The sequence below is a fragment of the Cyrtonyx montezumae genome, unplaced genomic scaffold (assembly GCF_038088225.1).
Source record: "Cyrtonyx montezumae isolate F1298 unplaced genomic scaffold, pur_monq_1.0 scaffold_6, whole genome shotgun sequence".
NCBI classification, from domain to species: Eukaryota; Metazoa; Chordata; class Aves; order Galliformes; family Odontophoridae; genus Cyrtonyx; species Cyrtonyx montezumae.
In genome coordinates, this window is record NW_027072067.1 from 2,263,330 (window position 1) to 2,278,503 (window position 15,174).

Consider the following 15,174-nt stretch of genomic DNA (forward strand, 5'->3'; position numbering starts at 1 on the left):
TGGATTCTGAAATTGGATGTCCCACAGACTGTGTTATCTTAAGTATAGTCTTACTAGCACTTCTTTTGTATTTATGGATTTGATTCTTTTGTCTGATTTTATTCAGAAGTGTCTGACTTGCAGAGGTGACCTAAAGCAAGTACTTAACCAGACTGAAAGAAAATTGGGCTTCACAAATTAAAAGTGTGACTTCAAAAACTAACTGCAGCCCTGTTCTGTCTGTTTCCATTGCAGCCCACTGAACTTGCTTGGCTCAGTCCGGCACTCATCATCCTCTTTGTCATCCCACACCTCCAGTGAAACGGGAAACCTGGTTATCCTAACAGACAGTTCTGTGGGGGAGGCTGCGGAGGAGATGTACCACATGCAGGTACAGCCCAGCACGGCAAGAGCTGTTGGTGGCAACAGCACTGAGCATGCTTGGAGGGCTGTGCTTCCGAGCGCAGTCTGCATCACCAAACACTGCTCTTTTCTGCTAGATTATCTGTGAAGAACTGAATAAGTGGAATCTGACATTTAAGAGGGAAGACAGATTAATTCAGACAGATTTACTTTGGGAAGAAGTTTTCTAAGTGCTGCTGTCGGAGATTATAGCATTGCTTTCAAAATAGAGATTTTAGTCAGCGTGTTATTCATCTGACCTATTCAACATATGCAGCTGATATTGTTCTAGTTTGTGAGAGGCTGAAATTAGTCCCACAGTCAAATGCAGATGAATAGTGACTTAATAGCTGTTTCCTAGTCAGAGGTCACACAGGGTGATATAAGACAGGTAAAAGTCCAGTGTGGTGAGCCACTCTGTTCTCCTCTGATGATTTCTCTGCCTCCTGCAGTTTGTTTACCCTAACTGCAGGCACTGAGGCTCAGCACCAACGTGTCTGTTTTATCCTCATCCAGGCCAGCCCTTCCACCTCAAGCCTGAGCTCTACGCACTCGGCACCATCCCAGATGATTAACTCTGCTCCTTCCAGTGCACGAGGTAAGAACGAGTGGACTCAAATAAGGGTTAATGGGAACTGCAGGCATCCCTTAACTCATCAGCTTACTGGGTGCAGTGCTGCCTGCACTGACGTACACCAGCGTTGCTTTGTCAGAGCTTGGGTCTTCAAAAATGATTCTTTTTTCAAAATGTTTTACTTTTTTCAAAAAATGATCTTTTTCTTTCTTTTTTGTAACAGCATTTGGAGCTATCTCTGATGCGTGCTGGTTTCAGGCAGATGGATTTTATCATAGTTTCTATTGTTCTGCCACAAATTGTGACAGGCAGTGTAGTGGAAAATAAGAATACTTTTTGATACAGTGCTTAAAAGTGAGAGATTGTGAAGACAAACATGGGAATTTCACTTTAGACATTTCATGAAATCGTGGCACAAAGAACTTGAGGCAGTTTAGCAGAAAGTTGTGCATGCAGAAGCATATGTATACAATGAATGTTGGCAGATGTGAATGAAGACAAAAAAGGATTTCCCTGCTGGGAAATTCTTGAAGAAGGGGAAAATATAATGACAAACTCTAGAGGTACTTAAATTGCCTTTGCTGTTATAATACCTGGTCTTGATAAATCTAACCATGTTCTTCCCAAACCTCACAGCTGAAGCAGAAGTACTCTGTGCAGTCTCCTGACTTTGATAACTTCTGTTTGAGTTTTCTTCTCTCATTTTGGATTCTTAATTGCAGGCTTATGAATTTCTACACTGTGTTTCACAGGTATATGAAGAAAGTATCTGAAATACAGAGACAGTGCCTGTTGTTTAATTCCTATCCCTTTTTTCTGCACAGGGGAACTGTGTTTCTCCTTATGGACAGAGTACGAGAGCAGGCAGGAGAAGGTTTCTGTTGCTTGTTGACAAATAAAAACTTCTTTCTGTCAGGCCAGCTTGGGGCTTTCTCACTCTATTTTGCAGTAAAGTCTTAATTGACTAGCTGTTGTAATGACACGGATGTATCTGTCAAAATGATTTAATTGAAGAATCAGATTGAGTGGGAAGGTGAGAGAAGTGCACATCTTCAAATAAAGGCATATGGCTTTACTAATTACCACAGAGTAGAAGGAAAATAATGACAATGGAAACAGCAAAGTAATGAGATGAAACTGGTGTAACAGAAAGGGGAAGATGGAACTGAGTGCAGAGAGTCGTCATGCCAGAAAGTCACCCTTAAGTGGATGTGCCTCAGCTGGCATATGAGGTCTGAATCTTCTGGGGAATCTGAGGGCTTTGGTGCTCACAGTATTTCAGCATATTTTTCATTTTAAAAAACCAGCACTCCCAGTGATGGGCTGTGCCATTCTTTCTGAGCTTGATGACTTCTCAGCAGCACCAACTTCCCTCTTACATGTATTCTTCACTGTTGCTTAGAAACCAAAGGGATGAATGCTGCAGAGGGCATGGTGCTGATGGATGAGTCAACAGCAGCTCCTAGAGATGAGAGCTAGGCAATGTAAATGACCAGTAATGAAGAAATAACCATTTTGAAAAATACTACAGTGTATATCTCAGTGCTGTTCTTCACCCTTACTAACAAGTTTTGACAGCCATAGATAATAGATTTCTTTTCTGCTTTGTTCGCTTTCGAGTTAGGTGAGCATAGCATTCAGACTTTACCCATTCACTGTGGGATTGCATTTTGAAGTCCCAGATTCTCTGTTTCACAGTGTGCAAGTCACCACTCTGGTTATTACAACACTGCTGTTTGGAACGAAATTGTAGCCACGAAAAGCCCTACAAAATGCTCCACTGTGGTAATACAGCTTTGATTTTCTCCTTTGGTGATTTTTTCTTTTTGTTTTGGTTTTGAATTGGGTGAATTTGATGCTTATGTAACTGAGGGACCAGTATATCACTGGCTGGAGCAAGGTACTTCACAACCATTACATGCGCAGCTCTGCCAATGCACTTCTATTCTTTTTTCCTTCTTTTTTTTTTCCTTCTTTTTTTGGTATTTATTTATATTCTTTTTAATTTAGTGCTGGTGAAAGGTGGTGGATTGTCTACACTGGAGGCTGAAGCCCTCTATTTACCCACAGAACAGATACAGCATGGGCGGCAGCCGTGCAAGCTTCCCCACGCTGCCCCCACCAATGTGCCTCATCTCTGTCCTGGAGGGACCACCTCTAGAGGTGAGAGGATAGTTTGGTCTCCATGACCCATCCGATCCTTGACCTTTCTGCTGAGACTGCCAACAAAGCTAAGTAGTCACAAAATGCTGGAGTGCTAGAGCTAACCACTGCTCAGACAGGAATTACATGAGGATCAATAATTCATTTCATGCAGGCCACCTAAATTTACCAGGTTAGCAACTCTGTCACCCATGACCTTAAGCAAAGCATGGATTTTGTTAGGCACGTTTTTTTGTTGATTGACACATTAACGTAGAGGTTAAAAAGCAAAACCAAAATGCTGTCCCATTATCTGGATACTTCACCAGCTTTTCTACTGCAGAGTTTTTTCTGGACCGCAGCTGCTAGCACTGTTCTGAGGAGTTGGGTGTATTTTAATACAGATTTGTTCCACTAGTGAACAAAGAAAGCCACAGCCCTTTGCATTAACAATCCAGCAGGAAATAGAATTGTAGTTCAATTCTTGACTTCCAAACAAAGCCCTTTCATTGATGTTTAAAATGACAACAAAAGCAGATAGTTTGGTTTGTCCAATCAAAGTAATAAAGCCATTAATCCAACATCTTGTTTAATAGATCAGTAATTAATGATGATGTGATTGTCCCGCTGAAGAGCAGAAAAAGCAAGCCTTATACTGAAAGCAGCAAGCCTTATACTGAAGTTATACTGTATGCTACTTAGAGCACGAGACTTAAACAGAATTGTAATCAGAAGATAGCAAGAATTGTCTAACTGTGCAATTAGAAGATTATGAATAGTTATTTTTCAGATTAAAGCATGCATCTTTCAGTTCTTCCCTGGCTCAACCCTTTTGTAGCTTCTTTCCTATCAAGAAAGCAGTGTGTATGCAGGATGAGTAAGAAATTTATTTGAGGTGACTCATACAAAGCACTGCTCTAACCCTACTGGAGTTAAAAGAGTATGTAAAGCAATGTCTCCTAAATAGATATTGTAATGCAAAAACACTTGGAAAGGACTATGAGCGTGTTAGGGTTTTCTTCAGTAATTTCATTTAAAATGAATCTGGTACTCCAGCCTTCCCAAAGCATGTCCTGCTGACACTTGGTGACTGACCTCCCGAGGTGCCCTGCTTCCCCTGCACAGTTTTCAGGGACAGGAAGCGAATCCTGGTGTCTTAACTTGGCATGAGCCCAGGTATTTGCCTGCAAATAAAACCAAGAAGTGACAGTTCGGTGCAGGACCGACTGATTTCATGACAGTAAAGAGAATGATGAATCAGAACCAAAAAGATGCGTTGAGTTTGGAGCTCCACTGTGTTCATTCTCAGTGTCATTCCTTAAAACTAATGCTTGTGACGAAGTCGATTGACATTTTCATAATTAAAAGAAGATAAGAAAAGCTACCTCTGCCTTCAGCATAGGTTTTCCTTTCCCGTGAATAGTATGGCTGAAAAGGATGAGCCCTGGTACACTCTGCAGCATTTTAGGTGCCCTCTGTGGCTGTTCTGAAAGCTTTCAGATTTTACGTTGTTTTTTGCATTTTGTCAGTCCCTGAAAAGAGCCACAGTGGTTGTGTTCCCTTCCTTTCCAAAGCAGCAGGCCTGATTATTAACAAATGAATGCTTCAGTTACGGCCACTCCTCTCGTGGCACTCAGTGTGGAGGTGTTGGTGCTTAATTTGTTAGCAGGAGGATGCATGGCATAATCTGCCACGATCTTTGTGGCTCGAGTCATTTCCAAATGTAGGGTACCAAACAGCAGGGTGAAACTGCCTCCACGTGCAGCACGTGTGGGATTTTTCAGGTCATGCAGTGCAAGGCCTGGTGGAAGCTAGAATCCCTCATTAAGCAATAGCACACCGAGGTGGTTTGCATCTTGGACAAAAAAGCAGGACAAAATAAATAAACTGGAAAAGCTTACCATGCGGGTTGTGGTGCAGTTCTGGGCACAGCTAAGAGTTGGGTACATTTCAGTTGTCATGCAGAGTAGGACTACCTGTGATGTGTGAGAAAAAGAGACTCAGCATAAAGCATAACACTGTTTTCCAAGCTGATGTGTGTGTATGAGAGCAAAGAATGTTGTGTAATTATGTTCCTGTTTTATGTCTGGGGAGAAAATGAGTTCGGAACTAGAATGCAGATACTTCGTGGCTGTCCACCTCGGGGTGGGGGTGTGGATTAATCTGGGATCTGCCTCCCTGAGGGCATTGTTGCTATTGTAGGAGGTTATCCTGCATTCTGCTGGACACATTGTTCCTTCCACTGTGTGCTGAATATCGGTCTCAAAAAGTGCATGTTTGCTTTTGCTGGGGTAAAAGCTGCATTAACCAGCACCAATGCCTTTGCTCATATGTCGGAGTGCTGTTCAGATAATGTGTGTGGTTGTGGAAAGTCTGCAAGAGGGGGCATGTATTCCCCAAAAGCCAGCATGGCTCTGTAATGCGCTGTGTGCTGCCATCTGTTCAGTGCGTGTCTGTGACGCAGTGGAATTATCAGTGCAAATTAAAGCTCACTCCTGGCAGCCCCCGATCATCAGTTCCTGCCTAATACCGTGCATCCCAATGGATGTGTCTGTCAGCAGTATCAGACTTCAGGGAGTCACTAATGGGAATCGTTCTGCTAACAAATCCCTTGCCAGCTCTTGCATATCAGGAGACGTAGTGTCGTGTGGCACTCACCTCGAAGGACACGAATCCCCAGTATCTCCACACTCCAGGAAGCTGTCTACGTGCATGCTGCTGTTTCTGAAATGGCAAGTATGCAGATAGCTAATAGTTAGGTCTACCAGGTCAAGCATATTCCAGCTATAAGCACTGGTAAACATTCTGTTGTCATACAATGGCTCAGCGTACCAATACAATCAATACAAATCCTCCCTTACCCAGAGGCATTATGAGCAAAATGCCCCCCACATTTATAGCAAATTCTGCTTATTACTGGTTTTTGTGCTCTTAGAACAAAGAGGAAGCCAAATGTGGTATCACCAGCAACTTGGCAACGCCTCAGTCTCTACCAGAATTGAGGAATAAAGCAGCTTCCTGCTTGAACTGAACATGCACCTCAGGCTTTTATCCCCTTCTGCTGCATTCAGTCCCAGTACGCAGTTACACAGCATCTGTATAACTCTGCAACACTTCATTCACACTTGCCCTTTTTCCCTTTCTTGGTTTACACATATGTAGCTCTTTGCACCACACAGCGAGGGATGAGCCAACGCAGCTCTCGCGCCGTGTCCCTCGCCATAAGTAACATGCCAGTTCCTCATCCTGTGCCACGCACCCCACCAGCAGTGAGCTGCTTCGTGTGCTCGGCGCCGTGTTTCCTTGAGTCCTGTTTGGTCATCGTCTGAACTGAGTGCACAGGAGGACTAGATCTCTGGGCATGGAGACATGGCTGTTGTTTGTCACGTGTACGTGATTGCTCTCACTTGTTTACAGGCTCTCCCTCTCTACCAGATAAGTACCGCCACACTCGGGAGCTGATGATGTTGCTGCCAACCCACCGGGACCGGCCTAGCAGCGCCATGTACCCCGCAGCGATCATGGAAAACGGACAGGTAGCAGATCTAACTTCTCTTCTGTTAGCTCAGCCACACTGAAAAGGGCTGTCTGCTTTAAAGCTTTCCTTACTGTTTCTGGAAAGCACGAGAACTTCGGATCATTTTCACAGTGGTCCAAGAAGTGGACACAGACCTTCTGATACTAACCACACAACCCACTTTGGTAGTCAGGTGACATAAATTGTAATGACTGTTAAAGCTGCAATTGATTGTCCTCTGAGCCCTGGTCCTCTGCAAGTGTCGTGTCACTTAATTTATCCACTCATGAGTCCTGCATGCTAGCGTCAGTGTTGATTTTAAGTAGTTCTACAGTGATGTCCAGAGGTAACAAAATACAGAAGAGGCTGAAATAATGTATGGGGTCTCCAAACAATTACAGCTTTCTCTGGGCAGACTGAGAAATTCACCGTGTGTACGTACAAACATTTCAGTTCAGCTCTGGGATGCACTTTTGAAGGGAATCTCCTGACCATGCCCACTTCCCATACTTCAGTTCACATCAGAGAACTGTCTCAGAGCACACAAACTCTATTATTTCAAATGAAGACAAGTAAGAGATAAGCTCCAGAAGAGCATGGCATGTGTTGAAGCTGCTAACGGGCACAAGACCAGGCTAGAGCTGCTCTGACATAACTCCTTCAGAGAGCACAGCACTGTGAGCACTGGGTCCGTACTGCTGTTACCCTCTAGAGATCCACTAGGATTGCACTGCACTACTTGCTCATGTAGACTGTCTTCAGGTTCCCACAAGGTTTTTTCATTTAAAAAATCTCTTTGCCTAAAAATGTGAACGGAAATCCACAGGTTCTGTGCTCTCTTCTCCCTCAGCCTCCAAATTTTCAGCGCGCCTTGATGCAGCAAATGATTGGACCATGCAAACCTTGCAGCGATCCCAACCTCTCCGTGGCTGAGAAAGGTACTCTTTTTCCCCAGTTAACATGCATGCTTTCTAAAATATTACTCTGATCACGCAGTAGTGAATGGGCTTTTACATTTCCTGACAGAGTGCATTCTCTCATTTTCTAAATTAACAGTTTAATTAACTGGGCTTTCTGCCAACCTATAGTCACTTCAGATCATTCACAGAAGGGTGGAGTTGCACCAAGTTCTCTGTTTCAAAAAGCTGTTTTTGCACTGTGTTATTGAAATAAATCAGCCTTTATCAGGCAGAGCTCCCAGCCAAACAAACAGGAAAATTTCTGAAAGAAGAGTGAAGGATTTGTACTGTTACCGAAAAAATAATGAGGTATGCTGCTGCTCTTCTTCATACCGTATAAATCGTTCTTGTTTTGGTTTCAGCATGAACTTATGCTTCAGAATAGTGGCATTTCTTCTGTTCTCTCTGAGGTAGTTTCATACTTAAGTTTCTTGTTAGGAACATATGCTTAACTCAGTGCTTTGAAAAAGTATGAGTGGAGCCCCTGGAAGTAAGAGATTTTAAAGAGTCTCTGATTTTTCCCCTTTTTCCATGACTCATGTGAGGATCTCCCAAATGATCCCAGTGACCGACATGACAGGTCTGCACATAGGTGGGAAATGATTCTGATGTATCTGGCAAAGGGTGGTAAGCAGCCAAGGGGAAAAAAAGACCGTGAGAGAAGGAGCTTGTTTTTGATGCAGGGCTGGAGGAGGAGCTTGTGAGTGGGGTGCCACAGACAAAGTGATGGGCTCACAAAATGATCGGAGGAGCAGCACTCTGAACAAGTAGAAGAGGGTTCTCATAAGACATTCTTGAGTCAAAATCTGAAACATGGGTGCTGCCATCAGAAAGCAATGGTCGTGTGTGCGGTTAGGAGAAATAGCATCTGAAAGTCAAACATTTTGAGGCCAGGAAAGACTGCCAGGAAAGTCCTCTAGTCTGACCTGCACAGTGCACTCTGTTAGACTTCTGTCGGAGTTTGTGTTTCAGCAGCTGTGCCTGAACTCAATGGACTCTTTGAAAAACAGAAAGCCAGATGCTATTCCAGAATTTCTACTGAATCAGAATCCATTTCTTTAGCAGTGTGGCAGCATTACAGAGAAGTTGAGACTGAAAGCAAAAGCCAACCTGCATTTCTAAACAGATGATTCTGATGACAGTAACAAATAGTGACAGCAGTTAAAGCTAGGGAGTGAGGAACTAAGAGCTTAGCCATGTTGCATTTGAATTGAACATGACAGACACGGTAAGATTTTTAGACAGGACAAGAGAAAGAACTGGAAAAAGGTATATATGTGATGTGAATTTGTATTTGTGTGCAATATCTATGCAAGAGCATGTCTACAGCACAAAGAGAAGGGAACCCAAGACAGAATCCCCTAAAGCCTGAAGAAGCCATGAAAGACAGGTGACGTTCTCGGGGATGGTGTAACAGGAACGTGCTCTGCTCCAGGTAACTGCAGCTACCGGCGTTCCTGCAGCCCTGGAGCCAGCATCACTCTCTTGGTCAGGATGATGTCTGCCTTGTTTTTGTTAGCAGTCATGCTCCATGAATTTTTCCACCCCCCTCCTTGCCTTATCAGAACTGCTGCTCAGTAATTCCCATTGACAACAGGGTGACATCAGTTGCCCAGAGCAGAACGGTTCAGATGCCCCACTAATGAAACTTGGCCCCTGAGGCTGAGAGAGATGGGCTGGGGCATCACTGGAGCTCCCTGGGTAGGTTTCTCCCTGAAGCATTTTGGATACAGCTCTGATTTTAACAGGCAGCAGCCATGATCTGGAATCATCTGACCTTAGGATGATCTCCAGCACTTAGCTCAGAAGGCAGTGAATGAGAGAACACTGAGAAAGTATAAAAGGATTGCACACTGGAGTGCCATGTTCTGTTCTTCACAGTCTTCTGCTGCATCTCGGTATTAAAAACAAACAGACAAAGAAAAGCAGTCATTTTACAGGCCAAGAAAACCAGGTCCTGTTGAGTCCTTTTCATCTGATGCTGGTATTCTGCAGCAGAGCATCCCCTGGCTGGCGTCATTATGCATCTCGTCCCTCTTCATTTTAACCTTTTGACTCCAATTGCTGTAATGCATATCACAGCACTGGGATGTGTAGAGCATGAGCAGAGCTGCTCAGAAAGTTCATCTGAAGCCATGTTACCTGTGTTGAGATGCACGTATCCTTTGGTTTGAACCTGTTCTCTGTCAGAATTCTTAGCATCTCCTTTGTACTCCCTTCTTCCTTTGAGTGTCTCTCTTTAAAACCAACATTTGCTTTGATATTTGTATGGGCTTTCTGCTGTCTTTTGAGGCTGTCATTTTCTGATCCTTTTTACCTTGGGGAGTTTTAGATCTCGGGGAGTCTGTGTTCGTGAGCTAAGGAAAAAAAAATAATAAACCTTTCAAAGTCATTTTAGAGAAGAAACACACCTGAAAAATGGTTGCAGGCATTTTAATTAGGGATAAATTCTCCTCTTATGTCAGACTCTGTGTTTATTTCTCCAGGCTTCCATTTTTCATGTTTCAAACTTAAGATGGCAAAAGCTGCCTTTAATCTCAGTTTTCTGTGGTAGAATCACCAAATTACTTTATTCCTCCCCCCCCTTTTTTTTCTGCCTGAGCTGATGAAACTCACCAGTTGTTTATAAACGTACACAGCATTTACTGTGTGTCTGTCTCCTCAGAACAAATTGAGTCTTAGAGCGCATTTGGAGGAGAGGAGGATACATTTTAGTAATGTCTGCTCACAAAATTCTTGAGATCCTGCCATGTTCTCGTTGTTAGAAACAACTATTATGATGAAATCACAAAGTCACGTACACTCATTCTCAGTATCTGTCATATGAGGAAAGCACTCCTGCCTCTATCTTCCCCACTTAACGAAGGCTCAGTCTCATCACTGACCTTGTGATGCAAGGAGCCTGGGCTGTTATCCCTAAGTATTTTGTGAACACATTCACTGTTCAGCTCTGGAGCCTAGCACATCAGATCTCTGAAGCCCTGATTTCTTCTGCAACAGATTGAGGGTGTCTTTGCCCTCACATCCTTCACCCAGACTTTGCTTAGCCTCCGTAATACAGCGGTAGACTCACTGGGGTTCTGCCCCACGTTTCTTCCTGCTCTGTAGTTGTTGACTGCCAGGCAGAACAGCTCGTAGCTGAGATCTAGCTGCTGTTCCATCAGTCAGATTTCATTTTTACTCCCTGGCTCGTAAAAACAAACAAAACTCCACAGAGTTCTGCTGCTCCTCAGAGTTCTCAGAGCTGTGCTTGGAGGATGAGTGGAGGGGAGATGGGCAGACTAACAAACACTGATCACCTAACTCTCGCTTCCTTAACAAAGCACCCTATGAACTAAACACGCTGTAGATGAGATGATGCCTTTGTATGCCTCCAATCCCCAAGTTCTTCAAATCTCACCCCTCTTTACTACTAAAGAGCTCACCGGCAAGCCAGTCCTTCTGGCCGCATGACCCCCCTACGTTACCCAAGTTCAATCTGTTTTAATCCTTCAGCTGTACCAGCAGCACCCAGTAGCTGGAGCCTAGACAGCGGAACCAGAGAGGCCCTGCCATTCCTGTCTGCTCACGTTGGGAGCATCTTGGCCCCACCAGTACCTCCCCGAAGCCTGCCCCATGGTAAGGAAAAGCCCAGTAGATCTGCTGGATAAGTCATGCAGTCGTGCCAGATGACTAGGCCTCCTGAAAGCCAGCTGTAGTCTTTGTTTTCCCCTCTAGAAATCATCAGAAACAAGGTTAGCACTGGACACTTTCAGTTTTGTTCAAGACCTTCAAATTTAAGGACTCGTGTGGACTAGAATTAGGTGTGTGTGTGTTGGAAGTCTAGCTTGGCTTTTCGCCAGTGGCTTTCTTCAGCAATAACCGATGGTTATATAGCAAGTAAAGAAACCTTTCCACGTTCATTGTTTATGAGCCTGTTGCCTTGCCACAAAATCCTTGATAACAGGAGTGGGTGGAAACCTATCACTGCACTAAACTTCTCACGAGCATTTTGTGATGTGACAGATGCGCTCTGCAGTACCAGTCAGAAGGGAAGCCCCAGGCTGGAGCAGGCTCATCAACATTTGGAGCTGTTACTTGGCGTTCCAGAATCTAAAATCCCAACTCTCTTGCAGCAGGTGAGGCTGCACAGGGCTGTATTTCTGACCCTTGTCTCATTCCAGGACACTACTCGCTGCACTTTGATGCCTTCCATCACCAGCTCAGTGATGCTCCTCCAGCACTGCCTGCACGAACACTGCGCAAGGTAAAAAAAGAAGTGGCAAGAAAGAAGTGAGAGGCAGAGGAGGAGAAGAATAGGCTCTGGAAGGACCCCCTCCTCCACTGTCACCTCCGAGTAGTTCTTGAATACACGTTCACTGTTTTTAACACGCTGTTAACTTAGGAGAAAATTCATTGAAAGTTGATAAATTGTTGAACTTAAATGTCGGCCCTCCCACTTCCCTTCTTTGCATATGTTCTGATTTCAGGCCCCCTCAGTACAGAGGGATTTTATCACCTCAGCTGCTGTGTAAAGTGCACTGATTTGTCCACAAGAGGTGTTTCTGTACGTCAGGGGAGTGTCTATACAAACCATCAGTAGCTGACGTTTTGAACACAGCCAGAACTGCAATGTCAGAAGCTGAAATGTTAACAAGCTTTAGAGTTGCCTCCCTTGTTGATCTTAACACGATTTCTGCTTTCTCCTAACAGTCCCCTCTTCATCCCATCCCTGCGTCCCCCACCAGTCCACAGTCTGGTCTAGATGGAAGCAATTCCACGTTATCCGGCAGCGCAAGCAGCGGCGTCTCCTCCTTGAGCGAGAGTAACTTTGGACATTCCTCTGAACCACCTCCTCGCACAGACACCATGGATTCTGTCCCCAGCCAGGCCTGGAACACTGATGAAGACCTAGAGACACCCTACCTCCCTGTCAGGTACAGTCTCTCTGAGCCTGATGTCCTCGAGTCGCTCAAATCCCAGCCATGCCGAAGCCACTCAGCTCCATCAGGAGTCATTCCTCAGGACACCCTGGACCCTCCTGCTCTACCCCCCAAACCTTACCACTCCCGGCTGCCAAACATAGAGAATGAGGAGGGAATGATGATTGAAGATGATGACAAACACCGCCAGTTGCATCGTAAAGTGTCCCAGCCAGTGAGTGGTGGAAAGGAGGAGCAGGCCAGGGTAGCATGGGAGCACGGCATCAGTGAGCAGTAGGAAAACTGCTGGTAAGCAGCTTGCGTCGTCGTTCCAGGTGTGAGCAGAGCGCGGAGAGTTGGGGACTCGGAGAACAGCAAGCTGACTTCTACTGCCACCAGTTTGGCTGGAGCCCGCATACGCAGTGGGGCCAGCAAGGGAGGTTGCTGCTTTCCTGTCAAATTTCTTTTGACACCTTTCCATTACGTTTTTTTCCACTTCCTGTGCAGTGGATGGTTATTCCTTCTGCAGTTTCTTAACCGCACCGCGTGGCACACGAGCCATAGAGACTTGCAGAAGCTGAAAAAAATACTATTTTAAGTGGAGGGGGAAGAAGGAGGAAAGGTGGCAAGCCAGTTTTGAAACTGCTGTCCTCCCAGCTCTGAGACACATTTGAGTAGAAGCAGTTGCACTAGGGACGTATTTTGTTGCTGTACAGAAGTGAAAGCTCATTGCTGAAATCAGGGATTTTATGAACTGTCAGTCTGGAAGGTGCATGAGCAGCAGGCAGCAGAAAGATGGCAACTCTGAGAAGATGTTGGCTCATTTGGGAGCAGGATTGTACGTATCTGTGCAGTGACCTCCCTGCATTGGTTCATAGGTGCTGAGGCAATCTAACCAGTGCTGATGCACTGATTTCCAAGATACCATTTCCAACAAACTCTGCCTCCTTTGTTTTTTATGTACTGTTTGATTTCCTAGATTTTGCTTTCACTGGCTAAGCCAACCTGCTTTCTCATTGGAGTCATGCTGTTCATCTGTGCTACAGGATGAGGGGGAGGTTAGTAGCCACTGGAGCTGTGACCTGATTGTAGGCCTTTCCCATGCCCAGCCTCAGGCAGGCTGTCGACACCAGCATTTCTATTCCAGTTAAAAGAAAATAAAAAGCTTTTCATGCCACAGCTGGTACTCACCAGTAAAGAAAAGGTGGCTTAAATGCATAATATCCACCACTCCTTGCCTCAGGGCTGAACATCACAATTCTCACCAACTTCCATCACCCAGGAGCTGAGATCCATTACCCAAAACCATCACGTCCTCAGCCCCACTCCAAAACTCACTGCAGCTGGTGTGCAGGACGTCCATCTCCCACAGCAGGCAGATGCAAGAAATGCCCAGTGTAGTGTGCACCCTAAGTCAGGAATCTCAAAGGCAACCTGTAAAGAAGGAACATTTCTTTCCTCTTTTGCTTCTTTAGGATGTATGAAGAAGTTGTGTAAGATTTTATTCTTCTCTCTTTTTGAAGGTTTTGGCTCTTTTCTCCCCGTGTGGTGATAACAGCCTTCCCCCCCCACCACCACCATTTTTTATGGTCAGGCTCCAGAAAGGGATGAAGAATTCAGTGCAGGTGGGAGATTTAGGACAGAAAAAAATAAAAACAAGAAACAGAACTGTGCAGAGGTGGAGTCTGCAAACATATGTATGCAAAACAAGCCATTTAATTGGTATTTGCTTAGTTCAGTTACGTTACAGGACTGGAAAAAATCGTGCAGTAACAGAGCTGATCTTGGCTCTGGTGTGAAAAGAACTAGAAGAAATCTTAATTCCTATTTTAATAACTTTTAAGAAACTTTTGATCAAAAGCAGGTATCTGGTGTTTTTTAGATAAGTCAGCAATGCCCTTTCCTGCTGCCATGCCCACACACGTTGTGGCCTTTCCTTACATTCATTTTCACCTGCAGACTGCAAAGCACACTCCAGAAGATGGTAAGTAACCACTGAAAACCTGAAGCACATTCAAACAGAGCACTCACCTCCGCCACGTAAATTAGTGTCAGAAATAGGAATAGCATGGACACCTCATGTTGTTGCCCTAGCCCACTCAGTTTCTCCTGCTACAAACAGTGCAAAGAAGCAAAAAAGGATACACAGCTTTTACAGGTCACCTTAGCACTACCTCTGAATGGTAGAGGGCAGAGTACGTTGCTTCTGAACTCTCCTGAAGATGGTCTGTCTGTACAAAGTCTGGGCTCGGTCAGCTGTCGTACGAAGGGGATTTTAAGAGGATTTCTTTCTTTCTCAAGCTCTAGCCCACACAAAACTAATAAATTATGGTTTTGTTTCTTAAATGGCCCGTTCAGATGGAACAAAGTCTCTTGTGCTTCCTCTGTTTTGTTACTAACATAGGCTGCTTGTAATCCCTACAACCTCCACAATTAAGAAGAGAATGATATCAAAAATCTGGCATACAGTAGACATTTAATCTCTAACAGGAATAGGAGTTCTCCAGTAGTAGAACCATCCTAACTGTTAATGAACCAAGCTGTGTCTGTAGCACACAGTGTGAAAGCTCAGTTCAGAGTCACGTTTCAGTGAAGGTAAGTCAAGGTAATTCCATGGAAGTGAGTGAAATATTTTCATGTTATTCTCTAGTTTGAGATTCTTAGAAATTTTTTTAAGAGAACTAAATACTCAATTCCATC

General features: G+C 44.5%; 1 protein-coding gene across 2 annotated transcripts in view; it reads left to right on the forward strand.

Moving 5' to 3' along the window:
- The window catches only part of DOCK3 (dedicator of cytokinesis 3), a 196,392-nt gene extending 181,758 nt beyond the window's left edge, over positions 1 to 14,634 (forward strand). For both annotated transcript variants that reach the window (XM_065749928.1, XM_065749929.1), the window contains 8 exons: positions 235 to 370; positions 898 to 979; positions 2,966 to 3,118; positions 6,515 to 6,633; positions 7,465 to 7,552; positions 11,069 to 11,191; positions 11,737 to 11,819; positions 12,266 to 14,634. In XM_065749928.1, coding sequence (XP_065606000.1) covers positions 235 to 370; positions 898 to 979; positions 2,966 to 3,118; positions 6,515 to 6,633; positions 7,465 to 7,552; positions 11,069 to 11,191; positions 11,737 to 11,819; positions 12,266 to 12,772 — 1,291 coding nt within the window. In that variant the 3' untranslated portion in view covers positions 12,773 to 14,634. The remainder of the gene's footprint in view (positions 1 to 234; positions 371 to 897; positions 980 to 2,965; positions 3,119 to 6,514; positions 6,634 to 7,464; positions 7,553 to 11,068; positions 11,192 to 11,736; positions 11,820 to 12,265) is intronic.
- Positions 14,635 to 15,174: the final 540 nt, after the last annotated feature.